Below are 24,973 nucleotides of genomic sequence, written 5' to 3' on the forward strand. Positions count from 1 at the left end.
TACCACTCTAGGCACTAGATCTGACAGGATAAGATAGGTGTGGGAAATATTGCAAGTTCCACCTAGTGGGCAAGGTTGAGCAACTATCATATTGCTTATACCTATCCAGTCCTTTCAGATATGCATAACGTTCCTAGGCTCTAGAGCAGGGGTATTCAACTCTTACCCTACGAGGTCTGGAGCCTGCTGCTTTGATGTTCTACCTCATCATTCATTGCACGCACCTGGTGTGCCAAGTCTAAATCTGTTCCTGATTAGAAGGGAACAATGAAACCAAGCAGTGGAACTGGCTCCGAAGGTCCGGAGTTGAGTTTGAGGGATCTAGGGGTGAGCAGCAAGGGTTGCTTCTAGTCAAGGTCCACTGCAATGAGCCACGTATTGTAAGTACCCCCTGCTGTCCGCAGGCTTATCGGCCCAAATCAGATGTCTCGCTAATGGAGCAGCAAAAAAAAAGCGCTGTTATTATTGGGCCTCTGTTCTGAGATGGCAATTGAAGAGAAAACAGAGTGGAGCGGATTTCCAAGATTTCCAAGATCGGAGTGTAGATAGGGTTCATGTTTGTTTTTGTTTTGAAACTGGAACTCCTTTTTTCTGAGTTCCTCCAAATGAAAATGCAGGAGCTTCATCTCATCTTTGAGATGCAGTTCACCTTGGGTTATGCGTTAGCATAAATCGAATGTTTGAAACGATCGGGTGGTGTCTTGCACTTTGTGAGAACATGTAGACAAACACGTGCTTGTGCTGTCAGAGCGAGCAGACCTACTGTACATGTCATTTCCGCAAGTTTATCCTGCTCGCATGAACAACTATTTGTCTGTGTCATTGTAGATCATCTGAATTTAAAAAACACAATGGTGGTCAAAAATGTAACTTTGAGAGTTTCTAAACAGGTACTCTTTCTTCACATGATGATCAATCAATTACATTTGTGTACTGTACATCGCCTTTAATTGTTGATCTATCCTGTCTCACTCTGTGTGTTTCTCCCCAGCCGTCCACTCCTGTGCTGTCAGAAATGGAGGCTGTGAGCAGGACTGTGTGCAGCTGTCCCCGGCTCACTACCAGTGTCGCTGCAGACCCAACTATCATCTTGCAGAGGACAGCAAACACTGCAAGTGTAAGTGTAGTCGGCCATTTAAAAAAAAAAAAACCTGTGTGTGCTTGTGTGCAAACTTCTCAGTCCGTCCTCTTCATGCCATTTTGGCAGACACTTTTATCCAAAGCGACAGTGAGTAGCAGCCTATATGTTCCCAGTGGGAATCGAAACCCACAATGTTGTGGGCACTAATATTGTGTATATGTGAATATACAGCATATATTATATTATAAATACCTCACATGTGACTCATAATAAGACGAAGCAATTAGCACATCTAATGAATTATCCGACTCCATAAAGATTATTTGGCAATATGCAAGCACACTATAGTTGAGTTACAGTAATAGGCAATTGAGACATGTCTGAGAATGGAATTCTAAATACATGTATTATTTAATTACTTTGAAAAAAAGAATGATAACATTATACAAGACATCATGCCCTGAAAGGCCATGCCCTAAAAGTCCATGGGGTGGAGAAAGAAAGAAAGAAAGAAAGAAAGAAAGACAGAGACAGAGACAGAGACAGAGACAGATTGTATCTCACCACAGCAGTTCAGGCACCAAAAAGAGAAAGAACAAGGAATCTAAAACCCTTTTATAAGCATCTGAGTTGTTTGGATAAAAAATCTGCGGTGTTGACCAATAGTATTACTGTCGAGTTAACCTCCAATCAGATATCAGACTTACATGAATGTCACCTCTGCTTCTCAGAGGTGAGACAATGGGGGTTGGAGAGATAATACAGAGAGTGCTGAATTCCTAAAATGACACAAAGGAAATTATTGCATACAGTTGATAAGAAGAGTCACTTAGGGGGCTGCCCTACAACAACGCTGGTGATGCTAGCTGATGCCAACTGATGCTGAGCCATGCGGCACAAACCTATTTTTCTTTGTTTTTCATGACAGGGAATAACAAAATGCTTACTGTGCTGTGTTGGCTGCATTCGCTGTATTGGCTATGCTTGGACAGTTCATTTTCTGCCTGTCTGATGTGTCGTGGGGCCAAAGAAATCTAATGTCATTCTATGACTATAAATCCAGCCTGGTGTTTAACTTACCAACGCCACTATGTTTTCTCCAACAAAGCCCATGAAAACCATGAACCAATACCGCAGCCTAATAAAAGTAGCACATTAAACAAACTCAATTGCACTTGTGGCCATTGTTGTTTCCCATGCCCATTTGGTATGACCACCCTAAAGGAGTTTGGCAGCCTTGGCCTGTGGTGAATTTGAAATGCAATAAAACACAATTATGTCTCCTTAAAGGCTGCAGACTGCACCGATTCTGTCCATTGTAACTTGCTAACTTGTGTTAATGACCACTTGCCCAAGCTCTAGCGCCCAGATTTCCTCCTGCTACAGATACAGTAGATGGAGTATACAACTTATAGTCCAAGCAATATGTGCCAAATCTTTGGAGATATGTTCACTTTTTCATAAAAGCTTGAAACTTGGTACACTTGTACAGTTTGGGGCCCTGAAAATGTTCAGACGGAGGCATGGAGGCATCGCAAAAACACCTCCCGGCGGATGTGGTGGACATTTTCCATTCCGCCATTAACAAACAATGTATTCTGCGTCATATCTTATGAACCAAACATGTTAACACAGAAAATGTGATGTCTACCTCTCTATGTTGATGGTCAAGGATTACAATAATGCCATGCACAACATAAAAAAATGCCCCCTGGCATCCATGGTGGCCATTTTGCTATTCTGCTACAAGCAGACAATGTATTTTCCCCGTCATATCTGCTGAACCATACACAATAACACAGAAGAGGTGATGTCTGCACCAATGTTTTGATGGTCAAGGATTACAATTGTGCCATGTACAACATCATAAAGAGTTACGACTATTATAAAATGGTGGACTGCCACTGGGCGAAAAAGCATCCATATCAGGGGATATCTTTACACGTTTTTAATATTCTAAAAAATACAGACCATTTCCAATGCAAATTTGGAGTTTTGTGGATATACACTATATCCTGACAAATTCTAAATCCAGATGTGTCTTTTAGACGTACAGTTTAGTAGGTACATCACCCCGTTCATGAAAATGGTTCGCTCCTACAGAAAGTGAGTCACATGGCCGTGGCTTGCTATATAAAGCAAGCAGACGGGCATGGAGGCATTCAGTTACTGTTAGATTGAACGTTAGAATGGGCAAAATGAGCAAAATGAGTGACCTAAGCGACTCTGAACGTGTTATGATCATCGGTGCCAGGAGCGCTGGTTCCAGTATCTCAGAAACGGCCGGCCTCCTGGGATTTTCATGCGCGACAGTGTCTAGGGTTTACCAAGAATGGTGCGACAAACAAAAAACATCCAGTCGGTGACAGTCCTGTGGGTGAAAACAGCTTGTTGATGAGAGGTCGAAGGAGAATGGCAAGAATCAGGCGGGCCACAAACAGGCAAATAACGGCGCAGTACAACAGTGGTGTGCAGAACGGAATCTCGGAATGCACAACTCGTCGGTCTTTGTCACGGATGGGCTATTGCAGCAGACGACCACACCGGGTTCCACTCCTATCAGCTAAAAACAAGAAGAAGCGGCTCCAGTGGGCACGCGATCACCAACACTGGACAATTGAGGAGTGGAAAAACATTGCCTGGTCTGACAAATCCCGGTTTCTGTTGGCGTAAGGATTTGGCGTAAGTAGCGTGAGTCCATGGCCCCATCCAGTGGTGTAATGGTGTGGGGAATGTTTTCCTGGTACATGTTGGGTCCCTTGATACTGTTTCCATGCCCTGAAGAATTCAGGCTGTTCTGGAGGCAAAGGGACGTACGACCCTGTACTAGATGGGTGTACCTAATAAACTGTGGGGGACCAGACATCCATCCTTGTCCCGTGCAGAATCTTTCTTGCTCGTACTTTAGCATGGTGTCAATGACGATACATTTTCAGTAAAGCAGAATAAAAAATGATTGATTCCACATTGCCCCCAAACTAAGCTTAACCTAAAGTATAATGTTCCTCAAAAAATAGTTATTATATTATTATATGGTGTACATTGACATTGAGCAGGTAGCCTAGTGGTTAGAGCATTGGGTCAGTAACCAAAAGGTTGCTGGATCAAATCCCTGAGCTGACAAGGTAAAAATCTGTCATTCTGCTCCTGAGCAAGGCAGTTAACCCACTGTTCCCCGGATGCTGACGGAGTGGATGTTGATTATGACAGCCTCCCACACCTCTCTGATTCAGAGGGTTAAATGCAGAAGACACATTTCAGTTGAAGGCATTCAGTTGTACAACTGACTAGGCATCTCCCTTCCCCATTGTCAGAAACTGAGATTTCATTGGATTTTTTCCCATTGTTTACCATAGCAGTCCACCATTATATAATAATCTGAACTGTTTTGATGTTTTACAGGGTATCATTTTAATCCTTGACCATCAACACATAGGTGTAAACATCACCTTCTGTGATATCATGATATCATTCAGTAGATATGACAAATTACATTGGCTGGCTATGGCGGAATAGCAAAATGACCGCCACTGCCACTAGGTTGCGATTTGATGTTGTGCATAGTACCATTGTAATCCTTGACCATCAAAACATAGGGGTAAACATCACCTTCTCTGTAATAACATGCTTGGTTCAGGAGATAGGAGAAATAAATACCTTATTTGGTTATGGCGGAATGGAAAATGGCAGGCGTTTTTCCGATGCCTCCATATCTAAATGTGCAGGGCCCCAAACTGTACAAGTTTACCAAGTTTTAAGCTTTTATGAAAAAGTAAACAGAATTTTCACAAATCCCCTGCACTGTGAGCTTAGCTGAACTACACAGCTGTGCTGGAGTGGTTGGCTTTAGATATCGTGGCTGGCAGTCCTCAGTCCTTACCCAAAGGCCATTGGCAGCCTGGATCCTTACTTCTGAATTATACTTCAGATGGTTCTTATTGTGGTCGACACGTAGATCTCAGATACATCATGTCGTATTTTATATATCAAGACATATGTACTATTGTTGGAATTTTACTTTTAAACATCAAAAGACAAAAAAGCCCTCGGAGAAATGTCAATGATGTTTACAATCCAATTGGATTGAAGTGATATTTAAATGGTTTTGATAAAATAGAGGGGAAAATACAATTATAGTAATTTATGAGGTTATAAAGCAGAGCTTGCAGCTGTTGGGAAGTGTGTTGGGAAGTGTAAATTACTGTTCACTTTGGCGAGCTTTGAAATTCCTCTAGTCTTGTATCCGACTGCGAGGTCTGAGACAGAGACCGGTCGGCTTGGCGAGACTTGTCATTGGCTTGGCGACCTCTGACCATTGGTCTGACTGGCCAATACACATTAACTGAGTCTTACCAGAGGCTCACTGTTGCCTTGGTTACCAAAGCACCATCCAAGAGCGCAATGCATGAAATAGTTATACCTAGGGTGGATTTCAAACAAACCGGCATTGTGGAAAAGTTACATTGTTACTGTTGTATCAATTCTATCTTTGGGCAGATGTGTAAATCTTGTACCTTTTCTGACTTTCTGTTCGTTTACAATTAATTCTCTGTTTCCTGCTTAGCTAGATGTGCACTGTCTTCCATACATCGACAACAAGTAGCTACGAAGAAAAAAACGAAAAAGCACTTGATTCCTAATACATGTAGCCACTTAGAAATTCACCTCTCGGGGGTCCAGACATGGAAGTAATTATGGCCGTATCTGAAGGGAGAAAGACTCCCATTTAACCCCATTACCCTCTTACTCCCACAAATCCACAAGGGAGAGTGCCGGCAAGAGCATGGAGAATGTGTTTGTGTGTGTGTTTCTGTCAGTCTGTGTGTGTATGTGTACGTACATTATTGTACTCATTCGGTGTTACTGTGTTCCAGTGAGAAACCCCTGTGCAGATGGAAATGGAGGCTGTGTGCACACCTGTAGAAATGAAGGAGGAAGATCTCAGTGTGACTGTCATCCTGGATATACATTGGCACAGGATGGCAAAAACTGTGAAGGTAAACTTCCGAATTGACTATGCTTCCAGGGATTATTCTATTGGTGGTAATGGTGATTACAATGATTAAGGTGTGTGTGTGTGTCTCAGACATCGATGAGTGTGAGACAGGCCAAACTGCCTGTGCCCACGGTTGCCATAACACCCAGAGTTCCTTTACCTGTGTCTGTAACCCAGCATACAAGTTGGGTGCCGACGGCAGGAAATGCTATCGTAAGTCAACTTTCATTCACTCTCAGTCAACTCCCATTTACTCATTGAGACATTACCAATTATCAGTGATGTCAAAATAGCATTACACATTTACACTTTTATTATAGCATTTTTACTGGCATGAATCATCATCCATATTCTCCTGTAGGCATGTTGGAGTTTAGAGTAAAATACAACAAAGGCTATTACAGATGTTTTGGTCAGAGTAAAACATTAGCGCCACAAGAAAAAGGGATTATTTGCAAGAAAATATTGTGTGTATGTTTGTTTTGGAACAACAGGTTTCCACATTTGTCTCTCCTTAGGTATCGAGATGGAGATTGTGAGCGGTTGTGAGACTGCCAATGGAGGCTGTTCCCAAAAGTGCCAACACTCCGCCCTCGGACCTGTCTGCAGCTGTAACCATGGTTTCCATCTGGACGATGACCTCAGGACATGTGTGGGTGAGCAAAGAGCAGTTTGGAGAATAATATAATCAGTTTTGATCGATATGGAGTGATTTTAGTGCCATGAATTCAAAACGATTGAATTAAATTGACAAATTATTGGCACTAAAGTCCCTTCGTAGACAGACTTGTCATCAATGGCCGTGTGTGTTTTAGACTTGGATGAGTGCGAGACGGGAAGCTCGTGCTGCGAGCAGGACTGTACGAACTCTCCCGGGGGTTACGAATGCTACTGCGGGGCTGGCTACCGTCTCAACTCGGATGGGTGTGGCTGTGATGGTATGGTCCATTTAGCAGGATAACCTCCTTGATCAAATGCTATCAACATTTTTCTTAAATGATCTATCTACACAATGGGTCGACTTCCTGTTTACAGACATAAACAACAGAATAAAAGTCAGCTTGCTCTCCCTGATGTAGGCATGCCTTTAAAAAATATATATATATATATTTCACCTTTATTTAACCAGGTAGGCAAGGCATGCCTCAAGGGACTGGGTAAATTGGAAGACAATAATTGTAGTCTTGGCTGATTTAAGTTCTGTTGTTGATGTCTGTAAGCACAAAGACACCCTTTGCTCACAACGATGTAATCTCGCTGAACCTAAACAGCTTTTTAATGGGGTTTTCCGTATTAGTGTGTTTGCTGCAGCTTGAACTCTACAGTCGCGGCAAGCACATAGGTTTTCTTCAGGAAATGTACCTTTTCTAGTTTTGGTTGTTGACGTTGCAGATGTGGATGAGTGTCTGGTAGACAACGGAGGCTGTGACCATACCTGCCAGAACACAGCCGGCTCCTTCCAGTGCTACTGTCGCCTCGGACACCGGTTAAACGAGAACCGTCTCTCCTGTATTCGTAAGTGGATTGAAAATGAATCCTGTCTGGGCGTTAGTCAGGTCGAAATAATACTTAGGGCCAGAAGTTTATCCTGACTTGACCATAACCTGGCGGAGAAAAACTCTGGGCCTTAGTGGTAGGCTATGCCAGGCAGTAGACGTTATAGGCTGTAACTAGGGCTCAGAGTTGATTTAAGTGGCATGCTAAAGTGGATATTAGAATGGAGACTAAGTGTGCAGAGACAGAGACAATGACGGTTCTACTTTCTCCCTCCAGCCCTGGAGGGGGCAGTAGAGCTGTTGGAGTGGAGCGGCCGCATCGCAGTGAAGCTCCCTCCACCCCAGATCACCCTGCTGAATGACAACTTCCAGCCGCTGGAGCGCTATGACGACTATGAGGAGGACGGCCTGGGAGAGCTCCGGGCCCCGAGCACCCTCACCAAGACCTTTGGTATACATACACCTGTAGCAACACCCACATAAGGCACATATAAGACTGTTGTAATACCCAGATAAGGGAGTCGTAACACAGATGTAAGCAGCTTATAAGAAAGATCCTAAACAGCTTGTTTGCACACGTTTTTTTAGATAGCAAACAATGTCAAAATTGGCTTCACTCCTTTACTATATATGTATATTGTACCTCATCTTCCTCTTCCTGCTCCTCCTCACCAGTGTGTCTAAACGAAACGTTTGGCCATGACTGCAGCCTGACGTGTGACGACTGTTCCAACGGTGGTGTGTGTGACCTGGAGGAGGGACGTTGTGACTGTCCTGATGGGTGGCGAGGCCTTGTCTGCAACCAGAGTGAGTCTCTTCTGCACCTGATGCCCTGCAGAGAGAACAAAATATACACTACATGTACAAAAGTATGTGGACTGCCCTTCAAATGAGTGAATTCGGCTATTTCAGCCACACCCGATGCTGACAGGTGTATAAAATCAAGCACACAGCCATGCAATCTCTATAGGACATTGGTAGTAGAATAGCCTTACTGAAGAGCTCCGTGACTTTCAACGTGGCACCGTCAAAGGATGCCACCTTTCCAACAAGTCAGTTTGTAAAATTTCTGCCCTGCTACAGCTGCCACGGTCAACTGTAAGTGCTGTTTTTATGAAGTGGAAATGTCTAGGAGCAACAACAGCTCAGCCGCGAAGTGGGTAGGCCACACCAGCACACAGAACGGGACCGCCGAGTGTAAAAGTGCGTAGCACATAAAAATCATATGTCCTCTGTTGTAACACTTACTACCGAGTTCCAAACTGCCTCTGGAAGCAACGTCAGCACAAGAACTGCTCGTCGGGAGCTTCATGAAATGGGTTTCCATGGCCGAGCAGCCGCACACAAGCCTAAGATCACCATGCACAATGCCAAGCTTCGGCTGGAGTGGTGTAAAGCTCGCCACCATTGGATTCTGTAGCAGTGGAAATGCGTTCTCTGGAGTGATAAATCACGCTTCACCATCTGGCGTAGGTTGACGGATGAATCAGGGTTTGGTGGATACCAGGATAACACTACCTGCCCGAATGCATAGTGCCAACTGTAAAGTTTGGTGGAGAAAGAATAATGGTCTGGGGCTGTTTTTCGTGGTTCGGACTAGGCCCCTTAGGAAATGACATTCTAGACAATTCTGTGCTTCCAACTTTGTGGCAACAGTTTGGGGAAGGTCCCTTCCTGTTTCAGCATGACAATGCCCCCATGCACAAAGCGAGATCCATATAGAAATGGTTTGTCGAAATCGGTGTGGAAGAACTTGACTGGCCTGCACACAGCCCTGACCTCAACCCCATCGAACACCTTTGGGATGAATTGGAACTCTGACTAAGAGCCAGGCCTAATCGCCCAACATCAGTGCCCGACCTCACTAATGCTCTTGTGGCTGAATGGAAGCATGTCCCCGCAGCAATGTTCCAATATCTAATGGAAAGCCTTCTCAGAAGAGTGAAGGCTATTATAGCCGCAAAGGGGGGACCAACTCCTTATTAATGCCCATGATTTTGTAATGAGATGTTCGACAAGCAGGTGTCCACATACTTTTGGTCATGTAGCGTATCAAAACATTAAAAGGGTTTAATCCTCAAAGTCACAGGTGTTATTGAGAACCTGCTGTGTTTTTAGTCAACAAACCCATATGGGGTTAACCCATTCCTGGGTGAAGCTACAGATGTAGGACCATAATTCAACCAGTATTGCCATAGCAGCATAATCCTGCAGCAACAGGATTTGAACATTTAGTCCATAATGTGGCTTGAGCGGTGGTGAGGCTATTAGCTGGACAAAAGTAGGGCACATAAAAGTACAATACTGTTAGTATAACCGCGTGTTAGTGTGGGTTCAGCTGCATTTCCTGCGGCTCAAATTAAGATCCTACATCTGTATAAAAGTGACCTACCTTGTGTTTGAAGGGAATTTCACATTATGTCAGACATAATCATCCAACAGAAATGGCCTATTTTGATGACGTATCCAGCTTTGATTGAGAGACTTAACGCCATACGTCTATGCTTCTCTCACCCTCTCTCTCTCCTTCCCTCTGCTCAGCTTGTCTAGAGGGCACATTTGGCAGGAACTGCCTCTTCAGCTGTAAGTGTAAGAATGGTGCCACCTGTGACCCTGTGAGCGGGCACTGCCGCTGCCCACCTGGAGTCAGTGGGGATCTGTGCCAGGATGGTGAGTTGGCACACATTCATGTTATGATGCAGACCTGGATCAAAATAGCATTGTTTTCTCTTTAAATGTTACATGTGATTTAGCTTACCTAGCATTTGAATTATCCCAAAAGTGCAAATACCAATATTGGTGCACATTATAATGTGCTATAATGTACTCGCTACTCTTTTCTATGTGTGTCTGTGCTCCATAGGCTGTCCTAGCGGCCTGTATGGGAAACTTTGCAATAAGAAGTGTAACTGTGCCAATAAAGGGCGCTGCCATCGGACCTACGGAGCCTGCCTGTGTGACCCTGGGCTCTATGGGCGTTTCTGTCACCTACGTGAGTGGTGTGACATCTCACCGACTCTCTGCTTTCTGTTTCCTTTCTGTCATACATTCACTCCCTGTAGCCATTTATTTAAATTGCCAGACCCAGTGATTACATCAAGGAAAGACTCATTCCTACTACGTCAGGATCATACTGTGATTGGGGGCTGTCAAGCATCTCAGAGGATTGCTGATCGAGGATCAGGTCCCCTCTGTCCATGTAATGCTATTCAATGTGATTTAAATGGCTAAACTGATCCTAAATCATAACCCCAACAATGAGATTCTTTATCAATACGGGCCCTGGACCTCTTGCCCTGCACAACCATGTACACAGTCAGGCAGTATTCCTGTGTGCCCTATCAGGCCTGCAGTCCTGTTTAACCCTTTGGTGTGCCGTCTCTACCCAGCGTGTCCGAAGTGGGCATACGGACCTGGCTGCTCGGAGGAGTGCCAGTGTTTCCAACAGAACACCCTGGAGTGCCACCGCCGCCATGGCTCCTGTGTCTGCAAACCAGGCTACCAGGGCAAGAACTGCCAGGAGGGTCAGTGGTTCAGGAGATGTTCTGCATGCACCCACACACACACACACACACACACATCAAGGAATGGTTCTATCTGGCTTAATCTGGGTCTGGGAAACTGTCCCTAAATGTGTAACCAGCACTTTTAACCCACTTTTGCGCCTCTTCTCTAGAATGTGACAGAGGATACTATGGCCTTGCCTGCAAGAGGAAATGTGAGTGTCCATCAGGGGTACTCTGTGATCATGTGACAGGGGAGTGTCTGCGCCAGTGCCCGCCTGGTTTCCAAGGGGACAACTGTGACCTAGGTGGGTACAGTGCATGGCGTGCCAGCCCAGACCAACGCAGAATAGTACTTCATTGTCCATTTATTGGGAACAGAAATGTGTATTTACACTGAACTAAAATATAAATTCAACATGTAAAGTGTTGGTCCCATGTTTCATGAGCTGAAATGAAAGATACCAGAAATGTTCCATATGCACAAAAAACATATTTCTCTAAAATGTGGTGAAGACATTTGTTTACATCCCTGTTAGTAAGCATTTCTCCTTTGCCAAGATAATGTATCTACCTGACAGGTGTGGCATATCAAGAAGCTGATTTAAACAGCATGATCATTACACAGGTCCACCTTGTGCTGGGGACAATAAAAGGCCACTCTAAATTGTCACACAACACAATCCCACAGATGTCTCAAGTTTTGAAGGAGCGTGCAATTGGCATGCTGACTGCAGGAATGTCCACCAGAGCTGTTTCCAGATAATTCAATGTTCATTTCTCTACCATAAGCCGCCTCCAATATCGTTTTCAAGAATTTGGCAGTACGTACAACCGGCCTCACAACTGCAGACCACGTGAAATCACGCCAGTCCATGACCTCCACATCCGTCTTCTTCAATCCACGGTTTCTGGTTGGGGACGGTTTTAATAGTTGTCGTTGGTACAACATCACCGATGCACTTGCTAATAAACTCGTTCACCGAATCAGCGTATACATCAATGTTGTTGTTCGACGCTATCCGGAACATATCCCAGTCTAAGTGATCGAAGCAATCTTGAAGCGTGGAATCCGTTTCTGTCTATAGGCTGGGGGCAGCTAAATGGAGTCGTGGTCAGATTTGCCGAAAGGAGGGCGAGGGATGGCTTTGTATGCGTCGCGGAAGTTAGAGTAACAATGATCCAGAATTTTCCCAGCCCGGGTCGCGCATTCGATTTGCTGATAAAATTTAGGGAGCCTTTTTTTCAGATTAGCCTTGTTAAAATCCCCAGCTACAATAAATGCACCCTCAGGATATGTGGTTTCCAATTTACATAGTCCAATGAAGTTCTTTCAGGGCCGTCTAGGTGTCTGCTTGGGGAGGATGTACACGACTGTGATTATAGTCAAAGAGAATTCTCTTGGTAGATAATGCGGTCTGCATTTGATTGTAAGGAATTCTAGGTCAGGTGAACAAAAGGACTCGTTAATCATAAGGCATACACCCCCGCCCTTCTTCTTACCAGAGAGATGTTTGTTTCTGTCGGCGCGATGCGTGAAGAAACCAGGTGGCTGTACCGACTATGATAAAGTATCCCGAGTGAGCCATGTTTCTGTGAAACAGAGAATGTTATAATCTCTGATGTCTCTCTGGAAGCAACCCTTGCTCGGATTTCGTCTACCTTGTTGTCAAGAGACTGGACGTTGGCTAGTAGTATACTCGGTAGCGGTGGGCGATGTGCCCGTCTACGGAGCCTGACCAGAAGACCGCTCCGCCCCTTCTGCGGCTCCGTTGTTTTGGGTCGCCGGCTGGGATCCGATCCATTGTCCTGGGTGGTGGACCAAACAGAGGATCCGCTTCGGGAAAGTCGTATTCCTGGTCGTAATGTTGGTGAGTTGACGTTGCTCTTATATACAATAGTTCCTCCCGACTGTATGTAATAAAACCTAAGATTTCCTGGGGTAACAATGTAAGAAATAACACATAAAGAAGAAAAAGATTGCATAGTTTACTAAGAACGCGAAGCGAGGAGGCCATCTCTGTCAGCGCAAAAATCCATATTTTGGATGCTCTGGATGGACGCATACAACAGCGTGTTCCAGTTCCCGCCAATATCCATTAACTTCACACAGCCATTGAAGAGGAGTGGGACAACATTCCACAGGCCACAATCAACAGCCTGATCAACTCTATGCGAAGGAGATGTGTCTCGCTGCATGAGGCAATTGGTGGCCACTGGTTTTCTTATTCACGCCCTACTTTTTTTTTAAAGGTATCTGTAACCAACAGATCCATATCTGTATTCCCAGTCATGTGAAATCCATAGGTTAGCGCCTAATGAATTTATTTGAATTGACTGATTTCTTTATATGAACTGTGCAAACAATCTTTGTAATTGGGTCAATTCGAATTTAAGTCATTCAATTTAAGAAATCAACTGCAATTCCAATTCAATAATTGAAAAAATTGCATCCATTTTAAATGATTTCTCAATTAACTGAAAAGGAGAAGCTAATCACTTCCTGAATTTAGTGACTTAAATTCCAAGGGACCCCAACCTTGCACAACACGCACATGCACAGTTAGGGCATCCATCTTTTTTTTCTCATGGACCCACACAGTCTTCCACGCACACGGTAGTTCCAGCTCTTTATGAGTTCATATTCTTATTTTAGATAAGTTACTCAACACTGGTCTTCTGTGTCCCTCTCTCTTGCTGTTTGTGCTGAGCAGTTACACAATAATCAACAGGAGGCTGGGGGGGAGGGTGTCAGCTGCACATCAGGACCTTGATTATTTGAAACAGGTGTGTAAGTGCTGGGGTTGGAACAAAAGCCTGTACACCCTGTAGTCCCCCAGGACAAGAGTTGGAGACCACTGTATTGGAGCCATTAGGTAAGAACAGAAGTGTTCATTAAAGGGTGACATTTTGATCATGGAAAAAAGGAGAGCTCATTGCAACCCCTGCATCAACAGACAGCACCCTAGCTATGAGCAAACCATGTGATTCTCAGCCCGGTCTCCCCTACTGCATCATTCTATAATACCAAACACGTTAAAACACTTCTCCAGACATTGTAAAAATCTGATAATTCGCTTACAATGGCATTGGTGTATCTGGAACGTGCGTGCGTGCGTGCGTGCGTGCGTGCGTGCGTGCGTGCAAGAGAGAGAGAGAGAGAGAGAGAAACCGTGTGGCGGAAGGGGATGCTGGAGATGAAGCTGTGTGCTAGTGGGTCTGGGCAGGTGTGATGTTTGTATTATGTTGTTGTTTGTATGTGTATGTTCTGTCTTGTTTATCAAATATCATCTTAAAAAAACAGAAGACTAAAATGTAAAACATTTGTGCGTGTGTGTTATACAGCAGTGTTTTGGCCACACTGACAGGCAGCTGTGTGAATGTGTGGGAGGGAGGCTTATTGACCTCTGAGGGTGATGTTCTAGGAACCGGAGCCATCCTTTGGGTCTGCTTCCCCCATCCATGCCTCCCTCTATCTTTTGTGTCTGTCTTTGGACCTAGCAAGTGTTTGTGTGTTTGTGCATTTCCATACACGCATGCTTGCGTCCATGACGGTGTGTGTGTGGGGAGGTGAACTTACTGCCGAAGTAACTATATTACTGTTCGTGTCTGCGTGTGTATATAGCTATGCATGTGTGTGGTTGTGTGTGTGTCCATACAACGAAAATAACCAGAATAGTTTCACTGAAACACAAAGTTGGCGTTGAGTTGCTTGTCATCTGGAAGCCATGAAGCGACCAGAGCCTTGCATCTGCATTCAATTAGGAACATTGATGAATCGTGCCGGGATTTTTTCTTTTTTTCTCTCCCTCCCCAATTCAATTCGCTTTATTGGCATGACGTAACAATGTACATATTGCCAAAGCTTACTTTGGATATTTACAATATGAAAATCATAAGAATCAAAATTGTCAATGGGACAACAATAACCAAGGGTCAAAATAACCACACATTGAACAATAACAATAAGCATACAGTAGAGGTTGATTGGTCTGTCAGACACTGTCCCTCATCTTATGGCAGGCAGCAATGTATTGCGCTGCCAACCCACAGCTCTCTGCATCCTTCCCCAACAGGATGGGTAGCCTAATCAGAGAGGTATTTGAAACCTTGAATAAGGGTTTCAAATATGGGGAAATTACACTCTCTAATGGTTTTATATTTTTGACATTTTGTCAGGAAATGCAGCTCCGTCTCAGGTTCTGCTGTTGTGCAGTGGTTGCACAGCCTTTCCTCTACAGGGAGCCAGGTTTTCCTGTCTACCCTTCTCAATGGCAAGGCTGTGCTCACTGAGCCTGTACTTTGTCAAGGTTTTTCTAAGGTTTTGATCAGTAACCATGGTCAAATAGTTTGCCATGGTGTACTGTCGATTTAGGGCCAGATGGCACTGCATTTTGCTTGTGCTTGTTTTCCCAATAAGCAATGCAGTTTTGTTTTGATTGTGTTGTAATTTGTTTTATTCTGATTGATTGGATTTTCTGGTCCTGAGGCTTCAGTGTGTTAGTAGAACAGGTTTGTGAACTCAGCTCCAGGACCAGCTGGATGAGGGGACTCTTTTCTTTACTCAGCTCTTGGCATTGCAGGGCTTGGTAATGATATGAGAGGGGGTCACTGTATTTTAGGTGTTTCCAAAACTGAATTGCTCTTCTTTGTTGTTTTTATTATTAGTGGATATTGGCCTAATTCTGCCCTGCATGCATTGTTTGTAGTTTTCCTCTGGACATGTAGGAGAATCTTACAGAACTCTACATGCAGAGTTTCAATGGGGTGTTTGTCCCATTTGGTGAAATATTATTTTGCCAGTGGACCCCACACCTCGCTGCCATAAAGTATAATTGGTTCAATGACACATTCAATTAGTTTTAGCCAAATGTTAATAGGTATTTCAATTTGAATTGGTTTTTTAATGGCGTAGAATGCCACGCTGCGATTTGGTCTGAATTTGGTGGGTGATTCTGTAACGATCTTCGTAATGTGGAAGAGAGGATGACCAAATGGCAGCGTGGTATGTATCCATATTTATTTGAATACTCTTCAATACGAACAAAACAATAAACAGAACGAAACCAACGACACTACGGTCCTGAACATGTGAACATAGGAAAAACAATGAACACAATAACCAGGAACAATCACCCACAAACAAACAGTGAAAACAGCCTACCTTAATATGGTTCCCAATCAGAGACAATGACAAACACCTGCCTCTGATTGAGAACCATATTAGGCCAAACAACAAACCCAACATAGAAACACAAAACATAGAATGCCCACCCAGCTCACGTCCTGACCAACTAAACAAAGACTAAACAAAGGAAATAAAGGTCAAGAACGTGACATCTGTGGTCTTTGTTTTGTTTTTTATCAATTTCAGTTGTGCTTCTTTTGCCGTTTGCCTGATGTTTTTTACTGCTAGATTGATGCCTTCTTTACTATGAGTATCACGTCACAACGTGAGTTGGGGTGGGTATTCTATGTTCTATGTTTTGTAGTTCTATGTTTTGGCCGGGTAGGGTTCTCAATCAGGGACAGCTGTCTATCGTTGTCTCTGATTGAGAACCATACTTAGGCTGCCCTTTTCCCCCACCTGTGTTTGTGGGAAGTTGACTTTGTTTAGGGCACATAGCCTTTAGCTTCATGGTTTGATTTTGTAGTGTTTATTGTTTTGTTCTGCGTCATTTTTATTAATAAAAGAAAATGTATGCTCACCACGCTGCACCTTGGTCCTCTTCTTTTCACGGCCGTGACAATGAGTGAATGTGGTATCCAGAAAGTTATCTAAGTGTGTGTTTGGATAGTTTGGTTACAGGTTGCTTTCTGGTATTCTTCTGTGCTGTTTTGGGCCCATCTGTATGAATTGCTGATGTTGTATAGCTTACTGGGCTGTGAATGTGTGGTTGTTTCCATGTCTGTTCTTTTGAGGAACAACGTAATTTGGCTGTGATCAGATAGAGGTGTTAGTGGCTTGACAGTGAATGAGCTGAGAGAGAAAGGGTCAATGTCTGTAATCATATAGTCTACTGTGTTGTGGCCAATAGGTGAATCTCCCCAAAGAGTCCCCCTGTAAACGACCATTGACAAAGTACAGAACCAGGCTTCTACAGAGCTGCAACAGATCCCTTCTGTTTTTGTTGATGGTGCTGTCACTGTTGTTTCTATGGGGGAGATTAAGGCAGTTAGAAACAGTATGGCCCGTGATAAAGCTGTCCCCTCGTGTGCTCGTTAGATCAGATAGTGTTCCTGTGCGCGCATTTGTGTCCCCACAGATGAGCACATTTCCCTGGGCCTGGAAATGGCACATCTCTCCTCAAGTGTGGGGAAGATCTCCTCTGAGTAATATGGGGATTCTGAGGGGGGGATATATATTGCGCAAAGGAACACATATTTTTCTGTCAGTACAAGTTATTTTTCAGTTTTAACCAAATGTAAAATTGAGGGGATCAATTAGATTTTGTAGTTCGGATTTGTACCAAATGATTAGTCCTCCAGAGTCTCTGCCTCCATTGACAGAGCTGTGTTTCTGTGATGGCACAATTACCTCTCTGTAGCCTGTGGGGACAGTGAGTGACAATGTCAGCCTTACACTATGTCTCCTGCAGAATGATGACGTCAACATCTTTAAGATTTTTGTTGAACTCCAGTGCTAAACTCTTCAGTCCAAAGCTTGGTGAGTTTAGGCCCTGAATGTTTCACATGCGAAGTGATAGTGATTTCATGTTGCAAAGAGAAAGAATAGCAGTCAAAAATACAGTAACTACTAACTATTCAATTGTTAAGAGTGAGAAACAGGATAACAGATAAAAAAAATGATGTTATATATATAAATATTCCTATTCATTGAACAAGTATGCGTCCGTGTGTGTTTAGTGCAGATGTATTGGAGGAGCTGTTTAATCTCACTCAATCCTACAGGGTTCTCTTGTCCTCTGACGACCTCTGCGTAGCTGTGCTGGTCCTGCTGCTGGGCCCTGTGGAGTGGAGGGGGGCCAGGTCTGGGCCGTGGGGCTTCCTCTCTGGTCTGGTGGTGGTCTGGTGCGGGGTAGTAGGCTGGGCCCGGTCCAGTCTGGATAAGCCGATGGAAGTGGTGAAGCTCTGGTGGTGGGTGGGGCCTGTGGGGTGCGCTGGGTCTGGTGTGGTGTTGAATGGGCCTGGGGCTCCTTGGTGGTGCAGTGGTCTGGTAGCGGTCTCTGGGTGGTCCTCTGTCCAGTGTGGCATGGGGTGTTTGTCTACCAAGTGCCACGTCCTTTAGAGACTTGGCAAACATCCCTACTGTCTGCTTCTTCAGGTGGGAGTGGTCGTGCAGATGCTCTGGGGTGATTGTTGGGTGGTGAGCAATGTGCACGTTCTCTCTCTCTCTCTCTCTCATCAATTAATTTTACTAGAGAGTGCACATTGCTGCTTTCCCATGTACATCAACATTACATATGTAGGATCTTAAATTGCTTTTGAGGTTTAAAAGGGCTTCTAAAGTTTGTAATTGTTTCTAATTAGCTGCTGCTCACACACCACCTCCCTTCACGTTTCTTTCTTTACTCACCCTTACTGAACCATGGGCTGTTTTTCAACATTACATCGCTAAAGAATATTACATTGCTAATTAGACTGAGTGTATGTGTGTGTTGCCTGTGTTTGATATGCTGCGTACATAGCTGCATGTAACTCCCCACTTCAGTTTTGCATTGGGGCCAAAAAAGTATCTGCGTGTTTGTACGAACATGTTGATCATGCACATAGCTGCATGTAGCCTGACTCCCCTCCTGATCAAAATAACATGACATATCCTACTGAGGCATGGAATGCAATAGTCTGAACATGTCCAACATGTCCTTTGTGTACAACATGGAGTTTATAGGCGACACCAGACAAAGGCATTCATTTCCGATCAAGGAGGGGGATGCGGCAGAGGAGCACTGAGCAGGAGCTGCTGCCCACTCCACTGCCTTCGTATCTATGTAAAATAAAATGTGCAGAAATCTCAGTATCTTTAACCACGGCAAAACGGGTTTCCATCAAATTGGGTACAGCAGCTGCTCCGTAGTTATAATCCACAAATTAATTCACATTTCCTGTTGTGGCAGGATTATTTCCTGCTGTGGGAAACGGGTCAAATTAAGATCCTACACCTGTAGCAAATGGGGAGTTTCTGGACATGCTGTGCTAGATAGGTCCACCTTTCAAGAGAAACTGATGCAGGATAAGTAGATGGTGTCCAACACACATACACACATATTTCCTACATGTCAATCCAATCGAAACATATTCATCCAAATGAGATCAATTGAGGGTAGCCAAACAGCTGTGTAAGCATAAATACTTTAGTGTATTTTTCATCTGTATATCATCATACAATCTGTCAATGAATCATGAATGTCTGTGTGTGTGTCCTCTCTTACAGACTGCCTGAAGGGGCGCTACGGGGCTGGATGTAACCAATTGTGCCACTGCTCTGGCGCGCCATGTGACAAGGTGACAGGACAGTGCCACTGTCTTGACGGTGTGACTGGACAGCACTGCGAGACTGGTAAGGACGGGGGGCAACACGCTAATAGGGCAGTGGGGAAGAGGAACAGGGATGGTTGGTGGAGTGGTTTCCAATCACTGAATCCAAAATATTTGTTATATTGCTGCCTTTTCTCTTATGTGTACTACGCAAACATCCAAGGACATTTGTCAGGCACTAGGAATATAGAGTATCAACAGTGCACAACATAGAGCTGTCACAGAAAACCTTAACCTCCGAGGTGTTTGGAAAACTAGATAGAAGAACCAGTACTCCTAGAACCAGAGCCCATCCTCATCTGGCTGGCCCAGGCATAATGACAAATCCAATAGGAATATCCTGGCATACCGGCATGGAAATATCCCTGTGCAGCAATATCGGCCATGGTCGGCCCTCTTTAAAAGCCCTCTTCAAATCAACATGGGATGGGCTGGCCAGAGACGCAGCAGTATGTGTGTTACATTCAACAATGTGACCACACATCTCTCTCCAACGGCTAACCATAGTAAAACAATCCAAAAAAAACATGTTGTGATTCCATCTCTGATGTCTTTCATTCGGGTCCGTTTGAGTTTCTCTTGGACATTGTTGTGAATACGAGCTCCTTGGAGGACGAGATGGAACTGAGTCTGGCGGTTTTAGAGAGAAGTGAGTCCTTAAGTTCCACACCACACTTGCTGTGTCCCAAATGGTACCCTATTCCCTACTTAGTGCACTACTTTGTACCAGGGCTCTGCCATTTGGGATGCATCGAGTGTCTTTACTCGACCTTGTTCACCTCTGGCTAAGGTCAACATGAACCAAAACGGCACGGAAAATGATGGGGCAGCTAAAGCATTGGAGCCTCTCCTCATTCACTGTTTCGCAGGAAGAGTTGTGTCACAATATGGACCCATAAAAACAATGTTAACAAAAAGGCTTGTGCACCCATTACAGTACACATGTGAGAGATGGAGAGAGAGACAGATCAAGAGTATTTGTCGTCAGAAAAACCCTCTGTAGAGAGTTATCAGCGGCAACCCACCAAAATGCAAGCCCCCTTGGGTGCTGCCATAGAGTTACATTAGAAGTCATTGGCCACAGATAAAATGACGTCAAATCGTGTTATATCTACAGTAGCTTTGATTGGACTGATCATGTCAACATCATACTTTCCAACTCTTAGCTAGCAAGCTAGCAGTCATCATCATCAAGTTGACAATCTACTGGCAAATGCTTTTTAATCCTTGTCATATGAAGATAAATAATGAAGAGAAATTATAGATAAAACGTATCGGTGCTCATCGGCCATTGGACAAAACATAACACAAGTTGGAAATCGCAAATTCAACAATAGTGATTTGGAAGGAATTAGTGGCTAACTGCAAGCATTGCAAAGCAATCACTAGCCTGCTATTCAGTGGATTTGCAATGTGGTCCCAAGTCTGGGTTTAAGAGTCGTTTTTCCAAGCTTAAAATGATAAACATTTAACATTGTCAATCCAGCATGATTTCTGCCCCGCTCAAAGCCACTTAACTCGGAACTGGGAAATCTGACTTCAGTGAGTTCAAGACAACTGGGAACTCGGGGGGGAAGAAAACGAGCTCCGACTGGGAAAATAAGTTTTGAACGGTCAACCAACTCTGAATTGTAAGTCGGGAACTCGGGCCTCTTTCTAGAGCTACAACCTGAAGATCACTGACGTCATCATGATTTTTTTTTTTTTTCTGAGTTTCCAGTTGTCTTGAAAGCACCATAAATCCAGAAAATGCCAGATTGATGACAAAGTTTGATGACAAAATTTGCCCATGAAGGACCGTCGCGCCACCTTCCTGTTCAAGTGAGCACAGCACAACAAGGTGAATCCAAAAATGTATTGTACGCTGCTGCATAAATTATGTAATATGCCAGGGAGATATGTAAACTGTAGCTAAGAAAGTAATACTAAGTGTATGCTGTATAGTATGCTGTTAGGAGCCCATGTTCCTCACCCTAATAATTTGGTATATTATCCCCTCTTAATTTTGCCTACTGTTCTGACTTGGTGGTGCACATGTAGCCTACAACCTGTTTTAGAGAAATATAATTATAAAATATTGTAAGAGCTTTCATTGCTTGTATGCCCCTTTATTTATTCTACAATTCTGACTTGGTGTACAGGGAGAACACTGTATGAACGGCCCATGTTCTGAATTCTGTCGCTGTACATTTCAAAAGTGCTGAACAAATAGTTACATTGACTACAGTACGTCCGTCCTAGCTCGCTCATTAATGTCTTAATCAAAATTACGCATTGACTCTTGTCCGCTTGTCGCCCCTTATGCCATATTTTGTACATCTCAATTGTCAGTAGGAACCACATTTGTTTAAGCAAGTCAGCCATATCAGCTATGTTTTTTTTAAAGACAGTAAATGAGGCTGAATGAACTGTTTCGCTGCCAGACAAGGCTCCGCTGATAGCCAGGTGTAGCAGTGGTAAGGTGTTGGGACTCTGTTGGGACAGCTTTATGTAGGCCCTAACAGTTTGTAGGCACCATTTGTCACCATTATAGTGCAATTAATGTATTGTTTAGTGTTGTGTAATGGCTTTGCTGGCATGCATTCCCCACAAAAACATTTTTTTTGCCCCAACAACATTTAGATGCTAGAATCGCCACTGCGAGTTATACATATTTTAAAACAGCACTTTATCAAATTTGATTTTCATAGAAGACATGAGAAACACTACTCTGTTCATTCTTTCACCATGGAACACTGGTCAGAATAATAATACTTAATAGTATTAAGGAGATGGAGAATAGAACAATTAATTCACCATGTAGTCTTTGGAGTCTTTCTCTCTCTCTCACTTTTTCTCTCTCGCTCTCTCTCTGTCTGTTTGTTTGTTAGAGTGTGAGGAGGGTCGATGGGGTGTGGGCTGCTCAGGCTCCTGTCCTCACTGTCAGAACGGGGGAGTGTGTGACAAACACAATGGAACGTGCCGCTGCCAACCTGGATACATGGGCACCCTTTGTCAGAGTGGTGAGAGACACACGTGCACACACACTCTAGTCTCCACTCCTCAGACTTAGTATAATTGTAGGGGTGGGGGGAAATATGTATACAGTGGAGTATCGCAATATAATTTAATATTGACACTGACCAAGTATCAATTAGTAAAAATAAATAAATAATATAAGAAAAATATTAATATTTTTTGCTAAGTAGTTAAGTTAGTCAGCTGTACCTGTGCTCAAGGTATTTCTCAGCCTATCGCTTGTTCTCAATGTTCTAAATGGTGTGCCAACATGTTTTGAGAACTTAGTAAAAGTATTCTGATCCCTTGAATTTTTCCCCGTTTTGTTCATTCTAAAATGGATTAAATAAATAAAAATTCTCAGCAATCTACACACAACACCCCATAATGACAAAGTGAAAACAGGTTTTTAGAAATGTTAGCAAATTTATTAAAAAATAAAAAACAGAAATACCTTATTTACATAAGTATTCAGACCCTTTGCAATGAGACTCGAAATTGAGCATCCTGTTTCCATTGATCATCCTTAAGATGTTTCTGCAACTTGATTGGAGTCCACCTGTGGTAAATTCAATTGGTTGGACATGATTTCGAATGCCACACACCTGTCTATATATGGTCCCACAGTTGACAATGCATGTCAGAGCAAGCCATGAGGTCGAAGGAATTGTCCGTAGAGTTCTGAGACATGATTGTGTCGAGGCACAGATCTGGGGAAGGGTACCAAAAAATGTCTGCAGCATTTAAGGTCCCCAAGAACACAGTGGTCTCCATCATTCTTAAATGGAAGAAGTTTGGAACCACCAAGACTCTTCCTAGAGCTGGCCGCCCGGCCAAACTGAGAAATCGGGGGAGAAGGGCCTTGGTCAGGGAGGTGACCAAGAACCCGATGGTCACTCTGACAGAGCTCTAGAGTTCCTCTGTGGAGATGGGAGAACCTTCCAGAAGGACAGCCATCTCTGCAGCACTCCCCAAATCAGGCCTTTATGGTAGAGTGGCCAGACGGAAGCCAGACTCAGTAAAGGCACATAATCTCTGGTATGATGAAACCAAGATTGAACTCTTTGGCCTGAATGCCAAGAGTCAAGAGTGGCAGTATCATGCTGTGAGGATGTTTTTCAATGGCATTGACTGGGAGGCTAGTCAAGATCGAGGCAAAGATGAAAGGAGCAAAGTACAGAGATCCTTAATGAAAACCTGATACAGAGCGCTCAGGACCTCAGACTGGGGCGAAGGTTCACCTTCTAACAGGAAAACGACCCTAGGACACAGCCAAGACAACGCAGGAGTGGCTTCGGGACAAGTCTCTGAATGTCCTTGAGTGGCACAGCCAGAGCCCAGGCTTGAACCCGATCGAACATCTCTGGAGAGACCTGAAAATAGCTGTGCAGCAACGCTCCCCATTCAATCTGACAGAGCTCGAGAGGATCTGCAGAGAAGAATTGGAGAAATTTCCCAAATACAGGTGTGTCAAGTTTGTAGTGTCATAATCAAGAAGACTCGAGGCTGTAATCGCTGCCAAAGGTGCTTCAACAAAGTACTGAGTAAGGGGTCTGAATACTTACAGTTGAAGTTTTCACACGCTTAGGTTGGAGTCATTAAAACCTGTTTTTCAACGACTCCAGAAATGTCTTGTTAACAAACTATACTTTTGGCAAGTCGGTTAGGACATCTACTTTGTGCATGATACAAGTAATTTTTCCAACAATTGTTTACAGACAGATTATATCACTTATAATTCACTGTATGACAATTCCAGTGGGTCAGAAGTTTACATACACTAATTTGACTGTGCCTTTAAACAGCTTGGAAAATTCCAGAAAATGATGTCATGGCTTTAGAAGCTTCTGATAGGCTAATTGACATAATTTGAGTCAATTGGAGGTGTACCTGTGGATGTATTTCAAGGCCTACCTTCAAACTCAGTGCCTTTTTGCTTGACATCATGGGAAAATCAAAAGAAATCCGCCAAGACCTCAGAAAAATAATTGTAGACCTCCACAAGTCTGGTTCATCCTTGGGAGCAATTTCCAAATGCCTGAAGGTACTACGTTCATCTGTACAATAGTACGCAAGTATAAACACCATGGGACCACGCAGCCGTCATACCGCTCAGGATGGAGATGCCTTGTGTCTCCTAGAGATGAACGTACTTTGGTGCGAAAAGAGCAAATCAATCCCAGAGTAACAGCAAAGGACCTTGTGAAGATGCTGGAGGAAACGGGGACAAAATAATCTATATCTACAGTAAAACGAGTCCTATATCGAAATAACCTGAAAGGCCGCTCAGCAAGGAAGAAGCCACTGCTCCAAAACCACCATAAAAAAGCCATACTACGTTTTGCAACTGCACATGGTGACAAAGATCGTACTTTTTGGAGAAATTTCATCTGGTCTGATG

The 24,973-nt window shown here is 43.8% G+C and overlaps 1 protein-coding gene across 1 annotated transcript in view; it reads left to right on the plus strand.

The window, feature by feature from the left end:
• Positions 1–24,973, plus strand: part of LOC139542092 (multiple epidermal growth factor-like domains protein 6) — a 78,591-nt gene that overhangs the window by 26,974 nt on the left and 26,644 nt on the right. The window contains exons 3-16 of the mRNA XM_071347124.1: positions 992–1,117; positions 5,956–6,078; positions 6,168–6,290; positions 6,596–6,733; positions 6,893–7,015; positions 7,470–7,592; positions 7,851–8,024; positions 8,249–8,380; positions 10,115–10,243; positions 10,437–10,565; positions 10,963–11,097; positions 11,250–11,384; positions 19,472–19,597; positions 22,446–22,577. Coding sequence (XP_071203225.1) covers positions 992–1,117; positions 5,956–6,078; positions 6,168–6,290; positions 6,596–6,733; positions 6,893–7,015; positions 7,470–7,592; positions 7,851–8,024; positions 8,249–8,380; positions 10,115–10,243; positions 10,437–10,565; positions 10,963–11,097; positions 11,250–11,384; positions 19,472–19,597; positions 22,446–22,577 — 1,848 coding nt within the window. The remainder of the gene's footprint in view (positions 1–991; positions 1,118–5,955; positions 6,079–6,167; positions 6,291–6,595; positions 6,734–6,892; positions 7,016–7,469; positions 7,593–7,850; positions 8,025–8,248; positions 8,381–10,114; positions 10,244–10,436; positions 10,566–10,962; positions 11,098–11,249; positions 11,385–19,471; positions 19,598–22,445; positions 22,578–24,973) is intronic.

This window comes from Salvelinus alpinus, chromosome 17 (genome assembly GCF_045679555.1).
Source record: "Salvelinus alpinus chromosome 17, SLU_Salpinus.1, whole genome shotgun sequence".
Classification (NCBI taxonomy): Eukaryota; Metazoa; Chordata; class Actinopteri; order Salmoniformes; family Salmonidae; genus Salvelinus; species Salvelinus alpinus.